Source organism: Dermochelys coriacea, chromosome 2 (genome assembly GCF_009764565.3).
Source record: "Dermochelys coriacea isolate rDerCor1 chromosome 2, rDerCor1.pri.v4, whole genome shotgun sequence".
Lineage (NCBI taxonomy): Eukaryota > Metazoa > Chordata > Testudines > Dermochelyidae > Dermochelys > Dermochelys coriacea.
The window spans coordinates 199,440,757-199,458,404 of NC_050069.1; the positions used below are offsets into that span (position 1 = coordinate 199,440,757).

General features: G+C 42.7%; 1 protein-coding gene across 5 annotated transcripts in view; it reads left to right on the forward strand.

Annotated features, from left to right (window-relative positions):
• The window catches only part of TOP2B (DNA topoisomerase II beta), a 132,446-nt gene that overhangs the window by 78,961 nt on the left and 35,837 nt on the right, over nucleotides 1–17,648 (forward strand). For all 5 annotated transcript variants that reach the window (XM_038392082.2, XM_038392081.2, XM_043509015.1 and 2 more), the window contains exons 9-13: nucleotides 3,767–3,868; nucleotides 3,962–4,099; nucleotides 6,155–6,293; nucleotides 8,456–8,613; nucleotides 9,048–9,173. In XM_038392082.2, the coding sequence (XP_038248010.1) occupies nucleotides 3,767–3,868; nucleotides 3,962–4,099; nucleotides 6,155–6,293; nucleotides 8,456–8,613; nucleotides 9,048–9,173 (663 nt within the window). The remainder of the gene's footprint in view (nucleotides 1–3,766; nucleotides 3,869–3,961; nucleotides 4,100–6,154; nucleotides 6,294–8,455; nucleotides 8,614–9,047; nucleotides 9,174–17,648) is intronic.

Below are 17,648 nucleotides of genomic sequence, written 5' to 3' on the forward strand. Positions count from 1 at the left end.
CCAGCTCCCAGTGCTGGCGCCGCAAAACAGCTGTTTCACACAGCTGGGAGGGAGGGGGGAAGAGGGGGAATGTAGCGTGCTCAGGGGAGGGGGCGGTGATTTGGGGAAGGGGTCCAATGGGGCTGGGAGGGAGCGGAGTTGGAATAGGGACTTTGGGGAAGGGGTTGGAATGGGGGCGGTGAAGGGGTGGAGTTGGGGGGGCGTGAGCAAATACTCCCCCAACCCCCGTGGAGTGTCCTCTTTTTTTGAATGTTCAAATATGGTAACTCTACCCCTGTGTCTGGTGCCATGCAGCAGGCATTGAATAAGGAGTGTGTGTAGTAACTGAGCAGTGTAAGAAGGCTGCTGACCTTCCCCAAGTCCTCCTGCTCTGTGCCGGTGGGATGTTTCTTGGATCCTCTACTAGGTCATTACTGGTCTGCTCATCCTCCGAAGTACTAATATAAGGCACAGAGTAGCAAGGAAAAGGTTTTGCTTCAAATTAGCAGCGCACAAATAGCTGTCAATGTTTTTCAGGAGTGTTTTAGAAGTTCTGCTAAGAAAAACAGAGATGGATTGCATAGGTGAAGGAAGGGATAGTGATGGAGGTGTAAATCTGAGGATGCACGTGCAGGCCAGATTCTATCATTCAGGCCTGGATCTACAAAAGTTTCAGTAGAAGTTAGGAGCTTAACTGCCTTTGTGGATCTGGGCCTAAATCCCTGCAATGAGAAGAATTTGACTTGATGAGAAAGAACCCACACTCAGATGCTTGTTTCAGAGTAGCAGCTGTGTTAGTCTGTATTCGCAAAAAGAAAAGGAGTACCGGTGGCACCTTAGAGACTAACAAATTTATTAGAGCATAAGCTTTCGTGAGCTACAGCTCACTTCATCGGATGCATTTGGTGGAAAAAACAGAGGAGAGATTTATATACACACACACAGAGAACATGAAACAATGGGTTTATCATACACACTGTAAGGAGAGTGATCACTTAAGATAAGCCATCACCAGCAGCAGGGGGGGGAAAAAGGAGGAAAACCTTTCATGGTGACAAGCAAGGTAGGCTAATTCCAGCAGTTAACAAGAATATCAGAGGAACAGTGGGGGGTGGGGTGGGAGGGAGAAATACCATGGGGAAATAGTTTTACTTTGTGTAATGACTCATCCATTCCCAGTCTCTATTCAAGCCTAAGTTAATTGTATCCAGTTTGCAAATTAATTCCAATTCAGCAGTCTCTCGTTGGAGTCTGTTTTTGAAGCTTTTTTGTTGAAGTATAGCCACTCTCAGGTCTGTGATCGAGTGACCAGAGAGATTGAAGTGTTCTCCAACTGGTTTTTGAATGTTATAATTCTTGACGTCTGATTTGTGTCCATTCATTCTTTTACGTAGAGACTGTCCAGTTCGGCCAATGTACATGGCAGAGGGGCATTGCTGGCACATGATGGCATATATCACATTGGTAGATGCGCAGGTGAACGAGCCTCTGATAGTGTGGCTGATGTGATTAGGCGCTATGATGGTATCCCCTGAATAGATATGTGGACAGAGTTGGCAACGGGCTTTGTTGCAAGGATAGATTCCTGGGTTAGTGGTTCTGTTGTGTGGTGTGTGGTTGCTGGTGAGTATTTGCTTCAGATTGGGGGGCTGTCTGTAAGCAAGGACTGGTCTGTCTCCCAATATCTGTGAGAGTGATGGGTCGTCCTTCAGGATAGGTTGTAGATCCTTGATGATGCGTTGGAGAGGTTTTAGTTGGGGGCTGAAGGTGATGGCTTGTCAGCGGCACTGCGATGGGTACCCGCATGGCCCCACAGTATGCCAACATTTTTATGGCTGACTTAGAACAACGCTTCCTCAGCTCTCGTCCCCTAATGCCCCTACTCTACTTGCGCTACATTGATGACATCTTCATCATCTGGACCCATGGAAAAGAAGCTCTTGAGGAATTCCACCATGATTTCAACAATTTCCATCCCACCATCAACCTCAGCCTGGACCAGTCCACACAAGAGATCCACTTCCTGGACACTATGGTGCTAATAAGCGATGGTCACATAAACACCACCCTATATCGGAAACCTACTGACCGCTATTCCTACCTACATGCCTCTAGCTTTCATCCAGATCATACCACTCGATCCATTGTCTACAGCCAAGCGCTACGATATAACCGCATTTGCTCCAACCCCTCAGACAGAGACAAACCCCTACAAGATCTCTATCATGCATTCCTACAACTACAATACCCACCTGCTGAAGTGAAGAAACAGATTGACAGAGCCAGAAGAGTACCCAGAAGTCTCCTACTACAGGACAGGCCCAACAAAGAAAATAACAGAACGCCACTAGCCATCACCTTCAGCCCCCAACTAAAACCTCTCCAACGCATCATCAAGGATCTACAACCTATCCTGAAGGACGACCCATCACTCTCACAGATCTTGGGAGACAGACCAGTCCTTGCTTACAGACAGCCCCCCAATCTGAAGCAAATACTCACCAGCAACCACACACCACACAACAGAACCACTAACCCAGGAACCTATCCTTGCAACAAAGCCCGTTCCCAACTCTGTCCACATATCTATTCAGGGGATACCATCATAGGGCCTAATCACATCAGCCACACTATCAGAGGCTTGTTCACCTGCGCATCTACCAATGTGATATATGCCATCATGTGCCAGCAATGCCCCTCTGCCATGTACATTGGCCAAACTGGACAGTCTCTACGTAAAAGAATGAATGGACATAAATCAGACGTCAAGAATTATAACATTCAAAAACCAGTTGGAGAACACTTCAATCTCTCTGGTCACTCGATCACAGATCTTAGAGTGGCTATACTTCAACAAAAAAGCTTCAAAAACAGACTCCAACGAGAGACTGCTGAATTGGAATTAATTTGCAAACTGGATACAATTAACTTAGGCTTGAATAGAGACTGGGAATGGATGAGTCATTACACAAAGTAAAACTATTTCCCCATGGTATTTCTCCCTCCCACCCCACCCCCCACTGTTCCTCTGATATTCTTGTTAACTGCTGGAATTAGCCTACCTTGCTTGTCACCATGAAAGGTTTTCCTCCTTTCCCCCCCCTGCTGCTGGTGATGGCTTATCTTAAGTGATCACTCTCCTTACAGTGTGTATGATAAATCCATTGTTTCATGTTCTCTGTGTGTGTGTATATAAATCTCTCCTCTGTTTTTTCCACCAAATGCATCCGATGAAGTGAGCTGTAGCTCACGAAAGCTTATGCTCTAATAAATTTGTTAGTCTCTAAGGTGCCACCGGTACTCCTTTTCTTTCTTCAGATGCTTGTGTTAACATACTCTAAAACCAGTTTTGCCTGTTAGGCAAAGGTCCCTACTGAGGGTCATGTGGAGTTGTATATACCATTACTGATGTTCAGGGTCTCTGAGCTGTCTTCAGAGTGTCAGGCAAACAGGGATGGCATGCATGCTCCTATATTGTGAAGTCATGGATTATATTTGTGGACTGCCATTGCACAGAGTGTACAAAAGATAAAGCTCCTTTTGCCTTAGACTGCATCTGAGCATCCACACAGATGACAACTACTATATGGTATAATAAAAGCTTTAAACTAATTTTTCTAGCATTACATTATAATATAACGATAAATATTCTTGAATAAGTGGTGGCTTACTGTATATAGTTTATTCAACCTCAACATGAATACAGTAATTTTTGGTAACATAATTGCAAGATGTTCGGAATTTCAATGGTTTTCTTTTTTTTTTTTTTTTTTTTTTTTTAATTAAGGGTGGTAGGCATGTTGATTATGTAGTGGATCAGATTGTTGGTAAATTGATTGAGGTGGTGAAGAAGAAAAACAAAGCTGGAGTTTCAGTGAAACCGTTTCAGGCAAGTAGTTTCATGTATACTAAAAACAAATACTGAAAAAGAATGGAGGCAACAATTTTGATAAGTGAATTGATTTCTCTGTTTTTTCAACAGGTGAAGAATCATATATGGGTTTTTGTGAATTGCCTGATTGAAAATCCAACTTTTGATTCTCAGACAAAGGAAAACATGACCCTTCAGCCTAAAAGTTTTGGGTCCAAGTGCCAGCTATCAGAGAAATTTTTCAAAGCAGTAAGTATGATATGATTTTATGATGGAACCCAGGAATTCCACGCTGGATCAGGTTTTCATGTGCTACCAAATGAAGTACAAGATGAATTGGGTTATAGAATCTGCATTTTTATGAATCCAGAGACGTCAACAAACTGCAAATGGCATGGAGGGATTTCTTCTGCCCTTCTAGTCTGAGTAGTGGGGGCAATAGACTGCACTGTGCCCTTGCCCAATTTGCATGTGGATTTCATTTCCATGGCTCACCCGCCTATGGTAGACTACATACTATCTATGCTAATAAATTTCTAATACAAAGACAGAAATTACAAATTTCTAATACAAAGAATTGCTAATTCAAATTTTGGTTGTAACAGTACTTTTTGAGTTGAGGATTATTATCTTCCCTACTTAGTCCTTTAAAATGTGTCTTATGCTATTTAGTAAAGGGTGCATAGAAGAACTTGTCTTTTCTTCTGTGAATCAAGTAACATATAACTACTAATATGCCATTCAAAAATATATACTCTCCTCCAATAATATAATTTGAAAATACAGATTTATGTTTTAATTCAGACAGTTCAGGTAAAGCCTCTTTAAACAGATGCACTGGTGTAAATGCAGGTTCCCCCTCACCAGTGCCTCTTTATAAGGCTCTATTAAATAAGAAAAAGTAGAATTAAATATCAGCCGGAATTCATTCAACTGCGTCCTCTTTAATGCCAGTAACCTAAATGGAAATGTAGCAGCATGTGAATAGGAGATTTACAGGTTGTATTCCTAACATCAAACAGATTTACACTGAATAAATAAAAAAATGCAACCTCTTGGTCTTAAAATACTAGTTCCAGATATGTTGTGAAAGCTTTTCCATTACAAGGACAGTCTGTATTAAAATATACCATAGCCAAGTTTGTACACAAGAGAAGCTCCAAAAAGAGGAAGGTATTTAGAAATTTGGCTACCTTTTTTATCAAATTCAGCGGAGGAAGGCTTCCCACCCAGCAGGTTAGAATCATTAGTTCTTTGAAAATTATCCTGATGTTGAATAGGTAATATACGATGTAGTATGTTAAGATTTTTTTTATAACTTTGCCTTAATAACAAATTTAAAAAAAACGCCAAGTTTCATCACATGGAATCAGCCGCATTCTTCTAACCTTTTAGTACTTAAGGGAAAAACAACAAATCATAATAATGTGAGACTGGATGCAACCTCCAGAATTGCACTTTATTATGTCTTTTCCATTTCTGGCAGTATTTTTTTTTATTTGCAGTGTGTGTACTCTTTGCTAGAAGTGTGCATTTTATATTTAAGGGTATTAAATGTGCAGTGAAATCGCTAACCAGTGAATTTTTTATGACGAGGAATAGTGAAAAGCCAAAGCACATGGTATTTGCCTCCAGTGGTGGTTTCTTTTGGTGTGAAATTATCTCTACAACTAGTTGCTATGTGGAAATATTTGCTATAGAAATATGTTACTCATGCTGCATAAATTTTGTCTTGCATTGGTATAGAATTCCTGGGTAGAGTTCTGGTGATTTGCTGATATAGGGCCCAATTCTCATTTATATTCAAGCCATTTTATACCATTCTGAACATATAAAGAGGTCTTTAAAGGGAGTGTAAATGTAGCTCACTGCCAGAGAGGTGTAAACTGGCTTTGATGTAAATAGAATCAGGATCATGGTACCTAAAATGTGCTATGCATTTCATAAACCTAGTATAAGACAGGTCCCTTACTTTAAAAGTTTACAATTGAATAGAGAACTCCTAGACAAAATACTAATAAAGAAGTGGGGAAGGGAAGCAGGAATTGGGGAGAAGCATAATAACAAACATGGGGGATATAAAAGAAAAGAAAGGAATACATAGGGTAGGTTTGGATGCTAATGTACATATGGTGTTAGTTCCTTGAATATTTTTTTAATCATGCTTTTTTGAAATTGTTTAGGGGAATTTGAAAACCACTGATGGATCTTAGATTGGATTCTTACATTTTACTGCATTATTTTAAGTTAGTGTGTGAAGCTCTACTTCTGTGCTCATGCACAACTCTAATCTATCATTTATAGGCCTCTAATTGTGGTATCGTAGAGAGTATTCTGAACTGGGTCAAATTCAAGGCACAGACTCAGCTGAACAAAAAATGTTCATCAGTGAAGCACAGTAAAATCAAGGGCATTCCAAAACTAGATGATGCTAATGATGCTGGTAAGAGTTTTAATATGATTACTTCATGCCAAGAAGTTTATATCTTTAATTTTATCAACAATTGTTAAATCACTGTTAGAAACTCTAAATCGGTTGTACGCAAGTGTAAGATAGTTTATTGTTATGTTAGTGATATATTTCTGTTCAAACTTTAACTGTTAAAACTATTCAAAGTATATTTCTTTTCAAACTTCATCATCTTGAATTGCATACTTCTCTATGCAAATTTTTAATGATCAGTGAAAGAAAGGTGAACCCCTTAGTGTTGTAGCTGTCAGCCTGATGCTAAGACTACCAGATGCTTTACAGTAAGGAGTTAATAGTTCTGACTTAGGGTCTGTTTTTTATTTAGAGAGGTACATCACAATAAGTAATGTGTCCAATATTCTGTTAGTTTTTTTTGTAATATATGTCAATATTCACTGAATATATAGAAATAATAATTCATTGTGATTAGATAGCACCATGTAAGACATCTGAGGAGGCTTTGTAATCTTTTCTGAACATTTTCCAGTTTTTTAGCCACAGAAACCTGGGGAGAAACTGTTCCATCACCTGGAATTAGTGTTTTTTAAGTAGGGATGAGATCTTGGGGACAGAGAAACAGTCTGACCTTTGGGCATTTAATATAATTTAATAACTAATCTCTTTGCACCAGGAAGAAAACCATTTTGCATACACTTTAGCTTCCAAAAAATTTAAGAATTTGAAAGGAGTAGCCCTCTTTAAGCATTTTCATTTTAAGGGTTTTCATTTTCATATGGGGTTTTCTGAGAATGCAGGATATGTCCACAACCCAATTAAGAACCTGCGGTTTCTGCGGCTCAGGCTAAGGGGCTGTTTAATCACAGTGACGTCAGGGCTCGGGCTCGAGCTCAGGTTTTAGAACCCTGCAAGATGGGAGTGTCCCAGAACTTGTGCTGTAGCCCAAGCCTGAATGTCTACACCATAGTTAAACAGCCCCTTAATTTGAGCCCACGAGCCCAAGTCAGCTGGCACGGGCCACCTGTCGGTTTCTAATTGCAATGTAGACATACTCTTAAAGTCCATTTCTTAAATTTTCAGAGCCTTGTTCATTTCTGAAATAAGACTGTTCAAATCATCAGATTCAAAAAGACAACCTGCTAAGTCGGGGAGAGACTCATATTACTGTGAGGAATCTGGAGATCCCATAAGAATTCTCTCTTTTCTGAGAAAGTTATATATGCCTTTTTTTGAGGTTTAGGATTAGTCATTTTCTCCAGCCTTTGAGAGGGTCATTGGTATTTGAAGAATGGAGCTGGCTCCATAAGAGTGGAGCTAATATCTGGCCTTCCTTCCGGGAAGGATTCCTATGAAATATATAGACTATCTGCAGCCCTAGCAATGAGGGAGGAACATGAATCATCTTGTTTTACTATGTTAATGTTTTAGGACGAATGAGAACTGCTTGTGGAGAAGTCCCAAATCTTAGCCTTTTCCCTAGGCAAACAAGTATTCTTGTCTTGTTGTTCTGCTTCTGTCAGATGGAGGCAGAACACTTGGATTATGGCTTGGATCCAGAGAAGATAGAGGGGGTACCAATACTTTGATCCATTGAGCAGCTTCCATGTGTGCGCTTTTACATGCGGTTATCCAGTCCAGTACTTGTGGATTCTGCATGTATTAGAAAACCAGACATAATGAGGTCCAGTGGAAGATGAAGTTACTTGTATAAAAATTATGCAGATATATGGGTAGGGGAATGAAAAACCCATCTTTAGTGTATATATGCATATATAAGTATATGTCATTTGTAGACAGCGTAGGGCTGCAAGACAGCCACCCAGAAGTCGCTATTCACTCAAAGATACAACAGCCAGTGCTCTTCTATTTTCCTTATGCAGGAGTTTTGGGTCCCTGGATTTGTGTGAGACGCCTCCACTCTCTTCCATTGCATCCATCTTCCCCTCCACACCAGCCCATTGCTGGGATGAGGACCTCCTCAAAGGAGGAGTGGGTGCGGAGGTTGCTTTGCTCCCTCTGTGGAGCTTAAGTGGTATGGATGGTCTCACATTCTGAGTGAAATTCACCCTGTATTAAAGAATTATCTATCATTTTGGTTTAGGGAGAAAACCAGTAATTTAGTACAAACATATTTTCTGGTTTGCTTTGTTTCCTGCCTCTTTCCCACTCCTCCCCAGGTGGCAAACATTCTTTGGACTGCACGTTGATTTTAACAGAAGGAGACTCTGCCAAATCTTTAGCTGTATCTGGCTTAGGGGTCATTGGACGAGACAGATATGGGGTATTCCCACTCAGGGGTAAAATTCTTAATGTTCGGGAAGCTTCTCACAAGCAGGTAAGCAGTACTGCCAACCCCCAATGTTAAAAAAAAATCTTGTCAGCTTCAGGGTATATAATGGCTTAAAAATTGTGAAATTTTAAAAATGATTTTTAATGTGTCTTTATTTGATGTTTGAGCTTTCAGAGTTTGCATTTTCAAAAGGTTCTCAGCAGATGTGAGGGCTAGAAACTTACTTTTTATTGAAATTTGAGATTCCCACCTAATAAAATGACATTTGGAGATGGGGCTTCCAGAATATATAAAATATTGCAAAAGTTGTGATAAAATAATAAGAGTTGGCAACATTGGGTAAGGAAGAACAGCACCTGAACTAAGAGACTCTTAAATATGGGGAGGTTTTGGTATAGCTGATGTAATATTATACAAATATCAAGATATCAACTCATCATGCTTTTTTACCCCATGCTGAATCTCTGCTTTTTACACAGATTATGGAAAATGCAGAAATCAACAACATTATCAAAATAGTTGGTCTGCAGTACAAGAAAAGCTATGAAGACCCAGAATCTCTAAAATCCTTGAGATATGGAAAGATTATGATCATGACTGATCAGGTTAGTTTGAGATATACAGGTTTAAAAACCACAAAACTAAGATATTTTAGTCTTTTGGTTTTTCATTTTTGCTAGTTTTGTAGGTATCACTTTTACCTAGCCTTTGCAGAAGGAGGGCACAAGTCTGTGCAGAGAAGCTCCCCACTGCTTAATGTTCTTTGGGGGGGGATGATTCCCTATAACTACTGTTTCTTCTTCGAGTGGAGTTCCTGTGGGTGCTCCACTTTAGGTGATTGTGTGCCCTGTGCCTCTAGTTGGAGAATTTTGAGAGCAGTATCTGGCTGGGCCGCACATGCACTCTCCCCGTCTCAGGCCTGCAGTGGCAATTAACTGGTGCTGTGCGGACCCCTTGGTCCCCAGTTTCTTCTTCGTCTGAGTCAGAGCTCCAGCAGTGCGCTTCCTCGCCTCAGACTTAGTTTAGTTAGATTAGTCAAGTAGTTTAGTGTAGTTAGCTTAGTTTGTTAAGAACCTTTTATTTCTTTTTCTCCCCATTTAAAAAAAAAAACAAAACCAAAAACTTTTTTCTCCTTTTGTCCCCTTAAGAGACATTATTTTCTCAGAATGCCAGGGTCGTCTGGCTTTAAACACTGCCGCTCCTGTTGCAAGGCAATTCCACTTTCTGACAGACACTCGCAGTGTGTCCAGCGCCTGGGGGAAACTCACGTGCCCCAAAAGTGCATACATTGCCACAATCTTAAGACCCAGACTAGGAAAGCCAGGGATCTTAAACTGAAGCTCATCCTAATGGAGAAGTCCCTCTGTCCCATTTCAGACTGGCTTGCAAACTTCTCCTGCCACCCTATCATGGCAGGCAGCTTCCGACAGACCCCTCTCCTCCACCCCGAAAGGAAGGGACCTGTCTCCTAAAGGATGTGGAAAAAGGAGAGCTAACACTCCCCTTCCCAAGACCACGTCAGAGAGGAAATTCCCTGACTCCCTATAACCACTGTATAGGTTACAACAGGTATCAAACAGATAACTAAATTCTGCTTTGCTATACAAGAGCAACCCATCTGATTTCAAATCTTTGTTCCATTGGTGTGAATGAGAACATATCTGACCTAGCACATGTAAATATGTTGGGGCACGAGTGGAAAAAATGGGACAAAGGCCAAGTTTTAGGGGAAATGACAGTAGAAAGTGTCTCAGGGGATAGTAAATATACTATTAATAGTGTCGTTTTTAAAAAAAAGAGATAAATGTTAGGGGAAAATATTGTATGGATCCTCTCCAAAATGACTGGTATTAAAACCAGCGTCCTTTTGTTAGGAATAATAAAAACAAAACACAGACAAACTAAATCAAACAAGGTTTTTATACGTTGTGTTTTGAAGTTCACTGATAATAATTAGTACCTCCCTTTTTGAAAACACTTCACAAACAATCCTCATATACCCCTCTGAAGTATCTATGTACTATCCCCATTTTACAGATGTGAAACTGAGGGGGAAGCTAATATCCAAAATTTCAAAAGTCCACCTGATCTGATTTTTGTCAAAGGTGCTGAACTACCACAACATTAACTGAAATTAGTTGTGGGTTCCCATTGGCCCTGAAAATCAGGCTCCAGACTCTAAAGTTGGACATACACACAAAAGTAGACAATTTTGAATAATTAGGCTTTGGTTATTTTCCCAAGGCCACATAGTGAATAAATGATAGAACGGTGATTAGAATTCAGGAATGTGTGATTCCTAAACTTGTGCCATATCAACTAGATTATGCTGTTTTACTAGACAATCTCTGTTAGATAGCCACAGGGAACAAATTCCAGAGGTGGGGTCCTCAACTGAGTGAACTCTTTTGCTTGATTTCAGTTTATTTAGTGTGTGCATAGTCGTCTAGCCAAGCGATGGCATCTTCAGTGGCATTATGCAGTTCTTCTAGGCCACCGCTGAACCTAATCAGCAGGCATTCATCAGCAATGTGCATCATCGTCTGTGTTGCGCCACAGCTGCACAAAGGTCTGTCATGAAGGCCCCAGCAATACTGGTTGGCTGCACAGAAACCTTGCCCAGTCCAGAACCTGTTTAACAGGGACCGCTGGCAACGGGGCAGGTCAAAACCAGGCGGGCAAATTGTGAGGTCGGCGACGAGGGACTGGTTGGGGATTAGAATAGATATCCATTCCTCTCACCAGTGTGTTTCCGCCCTAACATCCTGGCATGGTGGATGAGACCATAATGGGTGGAGTGACGGCAGAGGTGCAGCCGGTGGTTTAAAAAGGTCATTATGCAGCGGCAGGCTTGAGTTGGCATGTACTTTCTCCAATAACATGCCAGTGGCAACCTCTTGTCTGATATGAGGAGGAGCAACATTGCTCAGAACTGGGAGCCATGGGAGTGGAGTCAGACGCAGGGTGCTGGAGATGATACGTATAGCGGCATGTAACTGCGTATCCACCAGTTTGGTGTGTGACGATCGGCTCGATACTGGTGCGCAGTACTCCACCACCAAATACGAGGTGGCAAGAGCTGATGTCCGCAGAGTTTGAGCACGAGCACCCCATGACGAGCCTGCCAGTTTGCTCAGAAGATTGTTGCGCATCTTAACTTTAGCTGCTGTCTTCTTCAGGTGGGCAGGATAGCTCAGCTTGCAGTCTAAGGTCACACCTAGATATACTGGTTCTATTTCATGCTTCACCTTCTGACCATTCAGATAAACATTCAGTTCTCGGGTTGTGCTGGTGTGATGAAGATGGAACAAACTGGAGACTGTTTTTATGACGTTTGGCTGAAGGCATCAAGTCTTATAGTAGTGGGCTAACTTTGTCATGTCCCAGTTTAAGATGGCCTCAAGCTTGTGGAACATCTGGGCCTGGGTACTGCAACAGATGTCATCTGCGTAAATGAACTTTGTGTCTTTGTTGTTGGCAGGTTATTGATGTAAAGGTTGAACAAGGTTGGCGAAAGCACAGAGCCCTGGGGTAACCCATTGCTCTGTCGTCTCCAAGCACTCATCTTCTCCCACATATGGACTCTGAAATGTCTATCGCGGGGGAACAGTTCAACGACGCCTGTGATCCAAGGTAGCAGGACCCGTGATACCTTCACGAGCAGACCAGTGTGCCATACCGTATTGTACGCCGCTGTTAGAATAATGAAAACCATGCCTGTTTTCAAGTTTCTCTAGAAGCCATTTACAACAAATGTGGTCAGCGCGAGAACTTGGTCGCATGTGCTACGGCCTCAGTGAAAGCCAGCTTGGTCAGGGCTCAAAATTCTCTCCATGTTGGGTAATATGCGCTGTAGGACCAAGCGCTCCAATGCCTTGAAGCACACCAACAATAATGATATGGGACAATAGCTTGATGCTTGACTTGCGTCCTTTCCAGGCTTTAGGAGGCCAATGACTTTTGCGGTGCGCCATATCTTTGGTAGCCTTCCTTCACTGATGACCCTTGTGAAGAATTTCACAAGCCAAAGTCGAGCACGGGGGCCAAGATTTTTCAGGAATTCTGGATATATGTTGTCATAGCCCACAGTTGTTCCACACTTGATGCTACACAGCGTCTGTTACAGTGAATGGTTGTGGTTAGCATCTGATCTGGTTTACACGTTTAAACATACGCCATTCATTCTTCATTTGTTTTTGCACCTGTTTCTCCAAAGGTGCTCTGGCCACTTCAAGTAGGTGTCCAGCTACCTGGTTGGATGTCACTGAGGGTTGGCAGAATGTAGGTGGCTGCTGCGCTGCTCCAAGGCGTCAGAGTAGACTCCAACACTTGCAGCTGGAGTGGGTAAAGCTCATCCTCTTGGTCATCTCCTCCCATCTGGCTTGGCGAACAGTGTCCAATGATTCGATCAGATGGTCAGCGACATCTGGATCACCAGATGCCTCATACCGCTTGAACAAGGCAGTGCTTTCTGCGTCGAGACAGGATGTAGACCAGGCGGCAACTGCATGGGATGGCTCTGCAGGCTGCTTTGTAGATAGCACACAGAAGCGATGGTAGGTCTCATTTACTGAGATATACCGGGCTGGTTTGTCACCACGCTCTTCTCCAACGCTTCCCGGTATCTTTCGGAAGTTCCACTAAGTCTTTTGGAACTCTTGACAACTGGAAGATCAATATGGATCAGTGGTCTGTGTTGGCTGCGTAGGAAGTTATCCAAGATTGGCATGTTGCTGGCTGAGGGTGGTCATGAACTGAACTGACTCAGCACAAGTCAGGAGAGTAGTCACGATCCCATCTAGAAGAATGGAACGTGTCTTGCTGCTTAGCATCATGGATAAGGGTGAGGTCATTTCAAGATGCCCAGTCTGCAAGTTGTTCACCATCTGTGTCAGCCTCCTTATACCCCCAGTCTGTGTGGATGGCTGTTAAAGTCTCCGACATAGTCAGTTGGGTGTGGTAGGCTTGGTAGAACCTGTTGGTTCCAGCTGACACTTAGAGATTTGTATACATTTGCCAGCCAGAAACCGCCAACCTGCATGGTATCGCAGAATTCAGTAGACATCAGGTGAATGGCATCTGCAATATCGGACTGAATGTATGTGGCTCGGCCATGCTTCGGGTATGCCTCATGGCACAGCAGGTCGAAGCCGTCGATACTGTAACGCCTGACTTCTGCAGTTGCCACATGTCTCTTGCAAGCAAATGATATTGATAGTATGTCGATGAGCAAGAACTCCAAGTAAATCACACTTGGCAGCTGACAAACCCTCCACGTTGAGTTGTAACACACACAGAGCTGGACCAACTCCATAGAAGTTGCCGGGCTGCACGTTGGGGTTGTTGGTGATGACTGTGCTGGGATTCGTTGAGCTGGTGCTCATGGAATTCGGCTCGCTGGTTGGATCATTAGCTTCCCTAACTGCTGTCAGGTACTGGCGGGTGGCACGACGAGGACGCTGATCCAGTGCTCCCTCATTCCTTTCAATGAGAGGTTCATAGACACCTAAGAAAATCCCATTAGTCACCTATCTGCATCTTTAGATGCCTAAATACCATTGAAAATCTTGTCCAAAGTGCTTAACACCTGGAACTGAAAGTAAAGTCTTCCATATTAATATGAACGCAGCATTGGGATATAGAATGAAAGGTGATGTCAAAGTTGAGTCCCAAATGACTCTGGGTTCTGAAGATTTATCACCAACACTTGTGATTACAACTTGAAGTGAATATGAAGTCAGCACAGATATAGCAGTACAGGTGTTTTATGGTTGTGGTGACTCATCAGTCTCAGATTATGGGAAGCTACTTTTTCTACCAGCTAAAGCTTCTGGGTGGACTTCAAGGATAGACATAAGAACTACACTTCAGTAGTCTAGCATGGAATTAACAAAAGCATGGATGACTGTTGCAATTTTTTCAGCCAGTCATAGATGATGAAAGGCAGTTGTCTGTTGCTGCTACCTGAGAATCTAGGTGCACCAATGGATTCAGTAGTCATCTGGGACTACATACTGCTATGGTGAAAGGCAATCAGCAGCTGAAAGTCTGTGGCTTTATATTGGGCTAATCACAACTTGTTGGGTCACTGAAGAATGATGTATCCCTTGGTGTATTCACCACAAGAAAGTGTACAGGATTCCATTGGGAAGGGAAGCTGCTTCTTGTAGCAGTGTGCCTGTGGATGCTTCACTGTAGGTATGCTTGCACTGCCTTGTGCCTTTGATCGGAGATTTCTCATAGCAATGTTAGTTCAGCCAGTGCATGTATGTTACACTGTCTCATGCTCTGTGCTGCTGCTATATAGCACTACATGGGTGAACCGCCTTCATTTCCTTATCAACCGCCTTGGCTTGAGCTGGAGCCTTAACATTGTCTATGTTTAGTTTTACCTCAGCTGTGTCCCCTTAGTTCTTTTAGTAGTTATTTTATTGTAGTTGTCCTTAGCAGTACTTAGTACTAGTTTTAGCTGTACTAGTTTTAAAAACAAAAACTTTTTAAAAACAGGGTATTAGTTTCTACCCTCCTGAGAGATTTTTACTTTACTGGGAGGACATACCCGGTTCTCCTGGTTTCAAAGGTTGCCTGTTGTGCTGGGAGGCAATCCCAGTGAGTGACAGACACTCCTGTTGCATTCATTACCTCTGGGAATCTCATATTTTCCAGAAGTGCAACTTATGTCTGGCATTAAAATCAAGAGCCAGAAAAAAAAAACCTAAGGAGATCAAACTTTGACTCTTCATGATGGAGATCTTGCTGCGCCCAGCCTCTGTCCATGGTTAGGGGAATCCTCCCATATGATGGTCTCTGAGTAATCTGCTGCCTCCCCTGTCTCCAAAGCGCACTCCTTGATGGCATCTAAGAGGAGGACCCAAGATTCCTCTCATAAGACTCCCAAAGGCTGTCCCCTAAGTTCTTCACATAGGGAATCTACCTCAAAGAAGTCATGATCTGTGATGATTCCATCTACTTTGGCAAGCATTGCTTTCCAATCTGGTACCTATGAGGCTGCTGGTTCCTTGGGTACCAAGGGCACTGTCAAATTCAAAGACTGTAAAGTTCTGGGCTCGGGTTACCGTCGTTGGTTACTGTCAACAGAGCAAGGCGGCAAGAAAAGGACACCCCTCGGAGCAGTTGAGATTCACGGTAACGTCAGCTCCTTCAGCGCGTGCCATGGACATTTTACTGACAACACTCAGTCAGCAACTTTATAATTCAGAATTGCCAGCTACCAAGCTTTAAAGGCAAAATATAATCATACAAATTATACCAAGCTGAACTCATTTATTGAGCATCTACCAGCAGAACATTAGAGCGCAATTCCAGGCAATTATTTCAGAAGGCCAACTGCTTGCCAGAACATCTCTGCAGTCCTCCTTTGACAGTTGATACTGCCACCCGGTGGATGGTAGTAAAGTGTTTGCTGACAGTATGGACCAATCTCTGCACTTTTTAAAGAACTCCAGGGCTACTTTGTGTTCTCTCAGGATCTATACACCTGCGCAAAGAGGAAGTTTAAGAAGTTCCAGAAGGCACAGAGATCCCATCCCACACAGTTCTCAAGCTCCCAGAGATCAGAAGAACCTCAACACAAGAGACAGATGTTCCAGAGCAGAAAACGACCAACTTCTGAACCTTTGACCTCATAGCTTTCTACCACCAAGCACCAGTTTTGACAGAGTGGTCGAGTCCTGAATTACCATCCTCATTCTTACCACCTGCATTGATTCACCTGCCTTCTTTCCCACTTCCAGTGGGCTTGGGAGTCAATCGGTACAGACAAATGGGTTTGGCAGATGATATCTGCAGCGTACTCCATTCACTTTATTTCTCTTGTGGCTCCCAGCATCTCTTCCCTGTCCCTCTTCTGGAACCCCTCTCACGAAAACCTTCTACAACAGAAAATAAAGCTCTCTCCTACTTTTGGGTACTATAGAACTGGTTCTATAGCAACAGAGGGAAGGGATTTTATTCCAGATATTTCATGGTTCAAAAAAGAACAGCAGTTGGGAGACCCATCCTAGGTTTAAGGCTACTCAACATCTTTGTGAAGGCAAAAATTCAAAATGATGTTGCAGCAATAATTCCATCACTGGACCAAGGGGATTAGATCTCAGCCTTAGATCTTCAGGAGGCATATTTACATATAGGTAAGGCTACCAAATTCACGGTCCATTTTAGTCAATTTCATAGTCATAGGATTTTAAAAATAATAAATATCATTGATTTCAGATATTTAAATCTGAACTTTCACGGTCTTGTAACTGTAGGGGTCCTGACTCAACTCTGAAGTGCAGAAGTAAGGGTGGCAATAATGCAATCACCCTACAATAACCTTGTGACACCTCCCTCTCCCCCGGCCCTCTTTTGGGTTGGTACCTCAGTTTGAGAAACACTGGACTCCCCCATGAAATCTGTATACTATAGGGTAAAAGTACACAAAAGACCAGATTTCACAGTCCATGACACATTTTTCATGGCCGTGAACTTGATAGGGCCCTACAGATCTACCAGCTACACAAAAGATGCCTACGCTTTGCTCTTGGTCAGGACTACTTTCAGTACAGGGTGTTCCTTATCAACCAACCCATTAACCTCCTAATCTTCCACTCTGAACCTCACCTAGGCAAAACAGAGGTGCTCTTACACACACCTGAGGTCAGGACAGCCCTGGTCTTCTATCTTGACAGGACTGAGCCTTTCAGAAAGACTTCCAAATTATTTGTTTTGATCACAGACAGATCAAAAGGGTCTGCAATCTCTAAATAAAGACTTTCCAAGTGGATATCCAACTGTATAGTTGTTGCTACCAATCTTGTAATCTGCAAACACCCTGAGACATATGAACTCACTCTATGAGGTCTATTTTCACCTTGTAGAGTGCGTGGCCATCTCTCCCTATTACTCTGAGGGAGGCCACGCCTCCTCACTGTCACATACCTCTAAAGATGAGTTCAAAAGGGGGGAATTAGCTGTACCTCCAGCCAGGCAGAGCAGTACGTCAGTGTATGAGCCCCGGGCCCTCGGTCAGGGCAAGACAGCAAACAGTTAGTAGGCTCTGGCCTGCAATCAGGGCAGAG